The sequence below is a fragment of the Arachis ipaensis genome, chromosome B08 (assembly GCF_000816755.2).
Source record: "Arachis ipaensis cultivar K30076 chromosome B08, Araip1.1, whole genome shotgun sequence".
NCBI lineage: Eukaryota > Viridiplantae > Streptophyta > Magnoliopsida > Fabales > Fabaceae > Arachis > Arachis ipaensis.
This window is the reverse complement of record NC_029792.2, coordinates 31,618,354-31,630,076: the sequence shown is the minus strand read 5'-3', so window position 1 is coordinate 31,630,076 and position 11,723 is coordinate 31,618,354. Positions and strand designations below refer to the sequence as shown.

The following is an 11,723-nucleotide window of genomic DNA, read 5'->3' as shown; positions in this document are numbered from 1 at the left end:
TGTGTTCAAGAATCATCATACTGAACTAGGAGAGTCAATAACACTATCTGAACTCTGAGTTCCTATAGATGCCAATCATTCTGAACCTCAATGGATAAAGTGAGATGTCAAAACTATTCAAGAGGCAAAAAGCTATAAGTCCCGCTCATGTGATTGGAGTTATGTTTCATTGATAGTTTAGAATTTATAGTATATTCTCTTCTTTTTATCCTATTTGATTTTCAGTTGCTTGGGGACAAGCAACAATTTAAGTTTGGTGTTGTGATGAGCGGATAATTTATACGCTTTTTGACATGATTTTTAGTATGTTTTTAGTAGGATCTAGTTACTTTTAGGGATGTTTTCATTAGTTTTTATGTTAAATTCACATTTTTGGACTTTACTATGAGTTTGTGTGTTTTTCTATGATTTCAGGTATTTTCTGGCTGAAATTGAGGGACTTGAGCAAAAATCAGATTCAGAGGTTGAAGAAGGACTGCTGATACTGTTGGATTCTGACCTCCCTGCACTCAAAGTAGATTTTCTGGAGCTACAGAACCCAAAATAGCGCGCTTCCAATTGCGTTGAAAAGTAGACATCCAGGGCTTTCCAGCAATGTATAATAGTCCATACTTTGCCCAAGTTTAGATGACGCAAACTGGCGTTCAACGCCAGCTTTCTGCCCAATCCTGGAGTTCAGCGCCAGAAAGGGATCAAAAACCAGAGTTGAACGCCAGAAATGGATCAAAACCTGGCGTTCAACTCCACAAACGGCCTCTGCACGTGGAAAGTTAAAGCTCAGCCCAAGCACACACCAAGTGGGCCCCGGAAGTGGATTTATGCATCAATTACTTACTTCTGTAAACCCTAGTAGCTAGTTTACTATAAATAGGACCTTTTACTATTGTATTAGACATCTTTGAATCTTTGGATTATCTTTTGATCCTTTGATCATCTTTGGACGCCTGGTTCTTAGATCAGAGGGGCTGGCCATTCGGCCATGCCTGGACCTTTTACTTATGTAATCTTAACGGTAGAGTTTCTACACTCCATAGATTAAGGTGTGGAGCTCTGCTGTTCCTCAAAGATTAATGCAAAGTACTACTGTTTTCTATTCAATTCATCTTATTTCGCTTCCAAGTTATTCATTCGCACTTCAACCTGAATGTGATGAACGTGACAATCATCATCATTCCCTATGAACGCGTGCCTGACAACCACTTCCGTAAGACTGATTGGATGAAGATAGCAGGAAAGCAGAGGTTCAAAGGAACGAAAGCATCTCTATTCGCTTATCTGAAATTCTCACTAATGATTTACATAAGTATTTCTATCCTTCTTTTATTAATTAATTTCGAAAACCACATTACTATTTTATATCCGCCTGACTGAGATTTACAAGGTGATCATAGCTTGCTTCATACCAACAATCTCCGTGGGATTCGACCCTTACTCACGTAAGATATTACTTGGACGACCCAATGCACTTGCTGGTTAGTTGTGCGAAGTTGTGAACCATGGTATTGGCATCATGTGTTTGGCGCCATTACCGGGGAAAGAAAGAGCAATAAATTTTACATAATCAAAGTGTAATCACAATTTCTGCGCACCATTTACCGTCGATAAATTTAAAGGGTCTAAATCGCTTTTTATAATCAGATAAATGGTGGAAATTTAAAATATAAAATAGACGTCTAAGATTTGCTTTTATTATAAATTAAAATCGACAAATATGCCGTCGATTTTTATCACTAAAAACACAAATACCCGCGACCTCTTCCCGCCTCCAAATTTCTGAAACCCAATTCCCCAAATTTCCCATTTCATCCCCAAATTCTCCAATCACCAGAAACACAATTCCCCCTTTTCTACCCCAAATTCACGGTTGCGCCGCCGTCATTCTCCGTTGCCGTCGTTCCTCCGTCTTGCGCCACCGTCACGCTCTGTTCCTATAGTGCCTCTGTCGCTCCTCAAGTTCGCGCCACTGTCTCTCCTGTTGCTCGCGCCGCCGTCGCTCCGCTGCTGCCGTGCCACCGTTGCTCCTCCTACGTTGGTCCTTCTCCGCTCTCTCTTACACATGTCTTCTCTCTCTCAATCGAGCTCACAAGAACTTTTTCTGTTATTGTTACTGAACTTCCAAATTCCATTGTCTTGTTTCTCTTTTAGGGCTCTTGTTTTTGCACTTGGTTCTCCAAAATTTTTAATTATTTGTTATTCCAAACATTTGGCATATATTTCTGCATTTATTTTCCCATTATTATGCTCTCTCCATTCCTGCCTTTTTTCAGATTAATTATTCTCCAGCTTGATGTTTATTTGGACTGTTGTTTTGTTTAATGCTTGCAGGTGACTAACTTAAGAGGAGCTGAACATATGTAAGCTGCTGTTAAAAGGTTAGTACACCTCCTGTTGCGCCGTCTTGCCTGTTGCTTCGCTGTGTCATTTTGGTAGATCCTCTGTTCTCTGATCCTTTGCTGTCTTGTTGAGTTGTTATTGCCTTAGTTATTTTTTTGTAATTGATGTGTCTTTGTTGCTATTGCTGTTGTGTTATTGTTGCTGTTTTGTTGAATTTCTTACTATGTTGTTGAGTTTTTGTTGTTATTGATATATTGATAGACTAGATTGATAGACTAGATTGGCTATATAGCAGTAGAAACTTTGGACTTTGCAGGCTATATGTTGGTAGAATTGACATTCTATAGCTGTTTACACACAGCACCAATTGCATTCAGAAAATCATGAGCATAGCCATGCTCATCTCCCCTCCAAAACCATTCTCATAGCCATTGCAGTGGCCACTACAGTTACCGTACTTCTCACCATTTTTTTTTCCTATTCTTGTTTCGTCGACAAAGTCTTCCAATAAGAATGGAGCCTGCAAGGATAAGAATCCAAGAGGGCTTCATGACACAAGCAGCATACTCATTGCTTCAGCAAAGTTGAGCATTAGTTATAGTCCAGGTAAATTGCAAACACTTAATTCATTTGCATAGTAATTATGTGTTTCTAGACATGAATTAACTGCTTATGCAAATCATCACATGAATTTGCATTCCCTTGGTCTGATGGTAGGTCACCAGCAGCACCTAAATTCAAAGGAGTACAAGTTTTCACATACAAGGAGATAGAAGTGGCCACAAATGGATTCAGTGAAGCAAATTTCATTGGTAATGGAGGGTTTGGTTTGATGTACAGAGGAGTCCTAAGTGATGGTACTTTGGCAGCAATCAAGTTGCTACGCAGAGAAGGTAAGCAAGGGGAGCGTGCCTTCAGAGTAGAGGTGAGTTGAGTGTGTTAGCTTCATTTAATGATATAATATATCTCTTTTGTTTTTGGTTACCAATGCAATGATTTAATATCTCCTTGTTTTTATCTAGCTCTATCCCTCTATCCCTCTATATCTCCTTGGTTACCAATGCAATGATTTAATATATCCTTGGTTACCAATAAGAAAGAACATCTTGGTTGTTGGATCTATAGTAATGGGCTTGGTCTGACTCTGTGAAATGCTTGTTCCAGTTCCAGTTACTAATATGATTAGTTGAACCAGAATCCCTGCGGCTTCTATCATTGCATGATAACAAGTATTTGAGATATTTCAAAGGTCATCATGACAGGTTTGCTATTTCGAATTATATGATATAATGCTCATGTACTATCCATTTTTTCATATAACAAAATGCATACTTGTTCTTTTTCTAGGGTTGTCTCACTTAGCTTGTGCTCCGGAAGGAGTACTTTATTTTTGGATCTCTTGATCGAACTGTTTTACTATGGGATCAAAGGGCTGAGAAGTGCCAGGTATGGCATTTGCATCTCTGCTTGTTTATATCCTGTATATCTTCTTTATCTAATACATGTAACTCTTTTAGGGGATTCTTACTTACTTTATATACAAAATAGGGACTTTTACGTGTACAAGGAAGGCCTGCTATTTCATATGATGATCAAGGGCTTGTTTTTGCAATTGCCTTTGGAGGATACATAAGAATGTTTGATGCTCGCAAGTATGAAAAAGTAAGCAAATTTTGCACAAAAATACTTATAAAACTTGGTTCTTACATTGGTTTTATAATTTGGAATATTGATTGTGATATACTCTAATTATCTCGTATGGTAAAATTCACTCTACAGGGTCCCTTTGAGATCTTTTCTGTTGGGAGAGATATTTCTGATGCAAATACAATGAAATTTAGTAACGATGGGAGACTCATGCTTTTAACAACTGCAGATGGGCATATTCATGTTCTTGATTCATTTCGTGGTACACTTGTTAGTATCTTTGTTACTTAAACTCAGCTCACTTCTACTTATGCTTTATTTATATATGCTTTGATAGGATTTCTGTGTGACTATTTTTCTGTCATATGTATATAGTTATCAACATATAATATCAAACCTGTCTCGTGCAACTCCACGTTAGAAGCTTCTTTCAGTCCAGAGGGAATGTTTGTAATATCAGGTAAGCACTTTTTACATCAATGGAAAATTGTCAGTTCATGATTCACTTGTTCGTGCATTTAAAAATATTGTAATACTTTCCTCTCTTTCATTTGTAACCATAAGATGATGATCATCAATGTTGCAATACTTTCGAATTGATTAAAAAGACAGAGACAATGAATTCACGATAGAGTTGGTCAATGTGCAGTGTTCAACACTTGTATTTTTTAAAATTTTGGGAATAAATTAGACTAAATTATTAAGTGTTATAATTAGAAAAAAGTTAAAAGTTATTCTTAATATTTAATTTGTATCAATTTTTTATTCTTAATATTTGAATATGTTTTAATTTTATCCTATGGGTTAGCTCAATGTTTAACTCCCACCTATTTTGCAGCGAGTAGGACAACCACAGAGTTCTCAAAGGGAAGATGATTCTGATGATCTTGATGACTCGGATGATTATTTAGACGAGTATGAGTAGGTTATTTATTTTAGTTTGAATATTTTGTATTATTGGTGGATTGCAATTTAAACAAATATAAGTCTAAGTTTAGTTATTTATCTTGTCTTGAGTTTTTATGTTAGAAGATTATTTATTATTTTGATAAGTTTGTAAACTTATTATCTAATATTTAGTATAAATTTTATTTTTATATTTAAAAGTTTATTTGTCTTATTATCTAATATTCTGTATAAATTTTATTTCTATATTTAAAAGTTTATTTGCATTAATTGTTTACTATTTTTCAAATAAAAAAAATAATTAAAAATGTGGCTATTAAAATCGACGACAACGTTGTCGCTTTTTAAATTTAAAATAGACAAAATATAGACGAAGGAGCTGGCGGTATCTAAATAATTAAATCGACGGCAATTGTGTCGATTTTATATAATAATATCGACGACAAAGTTGTCGATTTTATTAAATCAAATATTGACAAAGATGACGTCGATTTTAAATAATAATATCGACGGCAACGTTGTCGATTTTAGTAAGAAGGAAAAATTTCCAAACTCATATTATAGACGGAAAAGCTGTCGATTTTATTAAATTATTATCGACGGCTACGCGAGCCGTCGATTTTATTAGAATTTTAAAAAATCGACAAGCTTTATAGTGACCATCCCCGCCATCCATTTTGCCGTCAACTTTTAATATTATCGACAGTTTAGCCGTTGATTTGGCCGTCGATTTTAACGATGTTTCTTGTAGTGTTAGTTATATATAAACGGTCTTCTTTCATCGCCTTAATTTGATAATGCTAATAATCAAGTATGTACACTTGCCTACCTTTTGGATTGATGCAAATTAAGTATTAGTTGTTAATATAGATTCAAATTAATAATTGATTGAGGGAACTCTAATTTAGTTTGTTGGACAGATCTAACATCAAACTAGTTTCATAAAATGAAATATATTTTAAGCTCAACATTGATGTTTATTTTTGGACATATAAAATAGTGATCTTAGGGAAATAATAATTATTTTAGGAGTATGATTAAGAGAAAGAACATATATTATTATTGATCTTGTACTTAACAAAAATAATATAAGTTTGACATAATTAGATTTGTTAGAATATATTAGGATCAATTAGTATTTATTAGAATTATTTAGTATATCTGAATATTTATTATAGAATATTACGTTTTTATTGTTACTATTCTCTTAGTACCTATAAATATCCTTTTGTATTGTATCATTTCAGACAACTTGAATACACACAAACCTTTTATCTATTACTGCTCTCTCTTACCTTTCTAATAAGATTATTGTTGATGTTTTTTACTTACGTTGAATTTAATTTTTAAATAAAGGAAGTTCTCCTATCACTACTCAAGCACACTCTCCTTTCTTTTTATTATTGTTATTATTATTTAAAACTTGTAAAAGCTAATAATTTGTTGGAACTTCAAACCAAAGCAACAGCTAACCTTACTCAACGACTGTAATCAAAACAGCTGGAATACCAATGCACATATTTACTTCTTGAGAAAGTATAAGAAAAAACAACACTTTTTATGAACAACGTGAATAATAGATTAAAAAAGAAAAGTTAATTTTAATTTCAAAAATTAAATTTTGAATTAATTAGGTTTAATCATAATTTTGAATTTTTTTTATTTTTGCTGCAACTGCTCTCTCGCAATCCTATGCTATCGCTGCTGACTGTATCGCAACCCCGATATCCCCCGTAGCTGCTGTCTCGTTACTTATTTCTTATTAACTAAGTTGGATGTTCATTTTACTATGTATGCGGATGGTTTTTTCATTCTAAAGTGGATGTTTATTTAGATATACCATTGGTATTTTACTTGATTTGCTTGATTCTGTATGCACATGCTCTATAGGATGTTCATTTTACTATGTATGCGGATGGTTCTTTTCACTAAGATGTGGATGTTTATTTTGGGTCATACCATTTGGATGAACTAAGATGAGGACGAAGAAGAGACGCGTCGCGTCGTCGTGGTGTGACTGTACGACAGGCAGCCTTCTTTCTCGACAGGAATGCGCATCGCAGGGGAGCAGTAGGGAGGTGCGGTTGTGCATGGTGCAGTGGAGCGATTGGTGGCCTTCTCACTCGTCGAGAACGCACGACTATTGGGAACAGAGGCACGGTGTCGCTATGGGGAACAGGGCGGAGGTAGCGACAACACTTGCGGGCTTCAAGAGAGATGGAGATGCGATGGTGCGGCATGGAGGAGAGACAGCGGTGCGGCATCGAGGAGAGAAAATAGTGCGGCGTGGAGTAGCAATGGGACAGCGTCTCCGTTCTGGGCGAGGTAACAACAGCGGCGCATTGCAGCTTCTTGACCAGCGACAGTGGACAACGTTTCAGAGGCGGCGGTGGGAGGCTGTGGTGAAAATAGAATTTAGGGTTTAGTGTGGGTGAAAATATATAATAAAAAAGGTGAAAGATAAAAATAAAATTAAGTTGGAGTGTTCTTTTATAGTTATTGAGTCTGAAAATAAAATTCATTGTTCACATTATTCACACTTCATTGTCTACCTAACAAAGTTATTATTTATATATTATACAAATTCCAGTCAAATTTATATCTTAACTCGTCTGTTCTTAAGATGATAGCGTACACCCAATTGAAATTATATTGCAAATACCCTTTAATTGAGTCTCAAACTAAATATTTTTAACCTCTGTTCTCTTCTGTGGAGTAGATAAGAGAGTTCTTCTGCACAAAACAAGAAGAGGTAGAAAGATAAAGGATCATTTTATCGTAATCCTCTACATGGTTTAAATAAACCATGAGATCGATTGTTCATCCATAGTAACAGAATAAGATACTGTCCTCACCAGTTTTTCAATCCATTTCATCCATCGATCATAGAAACCTAACTTCTTCATCACCTTCCAAACAAAACTTCATTCTACCATATCATAAGCTCTGCTCATATCCATCTTTAATGCCAATTCATAGTCTCCACACCTTTTATTATTGAAAAAATGTATGAATTCATGTGCAATTAGGACACTATTACTAATCAACCTACTTTTTATAAAAGCACTTAGAAAGTCACTGATCAATCTATTCATAACTAATTAAAACCTATGCACCAGAATTTTAGAGATGAATTTATAGAAAATAGAGCTAAGACAAATCGGTCTAACTTGTTTCATAGAGTTAATGTTTGACACCTTAGGTATGAGACGTATGTGAGTATGGTTAAAAGCTTTCAAAATCTTACCTCCATAAAAAAAAAAATTTCTAACAGCCGCAATCACATCTCCTTTTATTGTACTCTAAAAGAATTGAAAAAAATTTGTTATGAATCCATTATCTCCCGAAGCTGAAAATGGTTGATAGAGAAGACTGCTACTTTAATTTTCTCTTCAGTCACTAGCCTGCACAGCATTCAATTAGTGGCTGCATTTATTTTGAGGCGCATTCATCCAATTTTGCAGTCGGATCTTTAGGACGGCGTATTGTGAATAAATTTTCAAAGAATTTATGTGCAACTTCCGGTATTTCAGCCGATTCCTTTGCCATATTTTCCTCCTCATCCTCCAACTCCTTTATTCTATTTTTTCGATTCCTTGTTTGGAATTTGGAATGAAAATATTTGGTATTTTCATCACTCCAGTTGAGCCATTGCACCTTAGACTTCTCCTTTCAATATCTCTCTTCTTTCTTCAATGCCTCATCTAATTCAGTTTTTGAGATTTAGATAGTATTTTCATCTGTCTGAACTTCTTTCTATATTTCTGATTCTATCTGATTCTTGAGAGTTTGAATTTTTTCTTTGAATTAGATTCAGAGTAATGCTGTCATTGTACAATTGAGTGTCTACAATACTTCAATTTTTTAGCTACTTGAAACATTGGAGACCCATGAATATATGTTATACATGTCTGTTTAATTAAGCTAATCACCGCTTCATTTTCACACCATCGTTCCTGAAACCTGAACCTCTTCTTTACCCTCCTTTCTCCACCACCTGTATTGAGAAGGATGGCCCTATGATCCTAACCCAAATCAGATAAGTGTGCAAGAGTAATTGTTGAAAATTCACTTCTCAACTCATTTGTAACAAGAGCTCTGTTCAATCTCTCTTTTATATAATTCTCTCCAAATTAGCGATTACTCCATGTGTATTTATCTCCCTCGTAACCAATGTCTACTAGCCTTCTTTCATTGATGAAATTTTTAAAATGTTGTATTGAAGTGCTGAATTTTTGTCTTCCAATCTCTTTTTTCTCTTGACTTTTAATTACATTGAAATCTTCTATTATTGCTAGTGTTTTACTCCTTTTTACTTTTATCTACAATAATTTTATAAATTGAAACCCTCTACTTGTCTTATCTGTGTGCAAGTAAATTCCTACAATATCCCATTTATATTCGCTTGCTAATCCTCTATGAAAAATTGATAAAGAATTGGTCGTGTTTCACTATGTGAACCATCTCTTCATCCTTCTAAGCCACTGCTAATTCTCCAGAAAGCTCCATTGCATCAATAATAAAAATAGATTTGAAGCATTCGTTCCATAGCACTCTCTCCACTGTCAAGGTATTATTTTTTATCTCATAAAAAAATAATACCTTGGAGAAATGGGATCTAGATATCCTTTTGATGTTGTGAACTGTCAGGAATTTTTTCAAACTCCGACTGTTTTACATCATCATCTTCATTCCTTCGTGGTTGCCAATTATTGGGTGGCACTCTCTCCCTTATTCAACCCTTCTCATTTTTCTTGGCAAAATTTTTTAAAACCTATACTCTCTCCCGATCTTCTAGCTCTCCTCTTGATACTTAAGACAACTTGAAAAATGTGCTTTTTTTTTTGCTATTTGTTTCAGATTCCGTTTCTTAATCTCTCCTTCCCTCTTATTTCCTCCTAATGTACTAAAGGTGAAGCATTCAGCATCTAATTTGGTCAGAGATGGCTCTATTGATTGGGCCACTGTGTTTTTGTCTTTGTCTCCTACTTTATCCGTTTCTAGTCTCTCCCCCTTATTCCCTTCCAATACTAGCATTTTTCAGCCATTCTATACCTCTTGATAATCTTTTTTGATATGTGAGCTCCGGTCCTAAACAGAGAGACTTGCAAATTTTCTGATTAGGTTAATTGAAATTAGTTTTCTCTTTTTATGTATGTCTTCTTTGCGCTGCATTGGGACGATTCGGATTGTTGTTTTCTTTTGTATCCTCCACTCACCTACTAAATTGATCTGCCGTAATTAGCCATGCTCCCCATTTTGCTTCTTTCTCTCCTCCTTGTGCCATATTTGCAAGATTTTTTGAGCATGCTCTGATTTCATGCCCAATGCACTCACAACAATAGCAAACATTACCAATCCTCTCAGAAAAAAGACCGGCTCTCTAGTTCTGTCATGGTAGGGGGCAAGGTGCTGACCGATGTCGATTAGGAAGCAGCTCCTGTTGTAAAGAACGGCGAAGAAGAAGCATTTTAGCATTCACCTGTCTGCCCATAGCAGCAGAAGAGAAGTCTAACTTCAAACCTCCAAGAAGCCTGGGGAAAAAAGCCATGGATTCTCTTATTCTTCCTTCACAGAACCTATGAGAGCCTCATAGAGGAATCTAAAGTTGTCGTTTCTGTAACCCTCTACCTCGCCCCGGAAAGTCCCAAAACGGTCGAGTTGGCACTCTCGCATACGTATCTTGGAGAAGGGAGAAATAGGCTAGCGCGGATCCCTCTCTCCTGTTAAGTACCTACCCGTGAGATTAGAGCAGATTCGCTTGTCGTTGTATTGTGTCACATCGACTTCAATAATTTTATTGTTACTTCCTGAAATTTTCATCTTCCTTCTCAAGAGTTTTATGATGTCTAGGAAGACTTAAATTTTTAAAATTCTCCCCTCTTTTTTTTTTTCATAAAGAATACAACAACATCTATCACCTTTCTCAGCATCTTTTCTGCCCTTCTTTTTAATTCTTTAGTTTTACATTGCTCCAGTAAACTCTACAGTTGTATCTATACAGGAACATGAGAAAATTTTGAATCATTGATCAATGAATCTTTCTCTCTTTTTTCAGATTTAGAATATAATTTTTGAACAATTAAATAATCCCTTTCTCCACTCTGAACAATTCGATTTCATTCTAAAAAAAAATTGGAATTTATTACCTTCATGATCTAAAATGCAAAAGCCTTCTAGTTATCTTCATATTGTATTTATAACAACGTCCAATATACCTGCACCGAATGATATGTTCGCCAATAATCTTTTGATCAAATTTTTAGTATATGAATTCAATCCATCTTTAATAGACGTCTTCATCCACAAAAATTATAATCTGTTCCTCTTTAATTTAATATGTCTTCTGATCATTCTTGTGAAACAGTAAGTGCTGTCATTTTGAATATCATTGACATTTTAAAAATTTTGACCAGCAAAATATTTTTTTTTTTTTCTAAACTTAAAAATTCTAGCAGCAGCATACAGAATAATAGCATATCTGTACCATCTTATCCTATTTAGATATACTCCATCACCATGTTAAAACTTTTATATTATAATCCAATTATAATCATTTAAAACAATATATTAAATCAGTCCAATAATTTTTGTTTTGAACATTAGTCCTTATTAAAAATAAAAGACAATTTATCCACAATTGTTATAGCTCAAACTTTTTGTAATAAATAATTGTACAATACATACATTATTATATTTTGCCACATATGAGAAGAATAATCTTTTATAATTTCCTGAATAACGAAAACAACAATTTAATTTTATGTAGTTCGCAAGTGGTGAAATTATTTTTTAAAAAATTTAAATTAATACGAAAAATCATATAAATAATTATA

General features: G+C 34.7%; 2 protein-coding genes across 2 annotated transcripts in view; both read left to right on the top strand.

Annotated features, from left to right (window-relative positions):
• LOC110265282 (proline-rich receptor-like protein kinase PERK3) overlaps nucleotides 1-3,268 on the top strand; it is an 11,478-nt gene extending 8,210 nt beyond the window's left edge. Inside the window, exons 2-4 of the mRNA XM_021108204.1 lie at nucleotides 1,829-2,127; nucleotides 2,326-2,354; nucleotides 3,052-3,268. Of these exons, the coding sequence (XP_020963863.1) occupies nucleotides 1,829-2,127; nucleotides 2,326-2,354; nucleotides 3,052-3,268 (545 nt within the window). The remainder of the gene's footprint in view (nucleotides 1-1,828; nucleotides 2,128-2,325; nucleotides 2,355-3,051) is intronic.
• On the top strand, nucleotides 3,868-4,497 carry LOC110265454 (protein ANTHESIS POMOTING FACTOR 1-like). Its single transcript, XM_021108403.1, has 3 exons — nucleotides 3,868-3,996; nucleotides 4,114-4,251; nucleotides 4,357-4,497. Exons 1-3 carry the CDS (start codon nucleotides 3,970-3,972, stop codon nucleotides 4,480-4,482), a joined length of 291 nt encoding a protein of 96 aa, XP_020964062.1. The 5' UTR covers nucleotides 3,868-3,969; the 3' UTR covers nucleotides 4,483-4,497.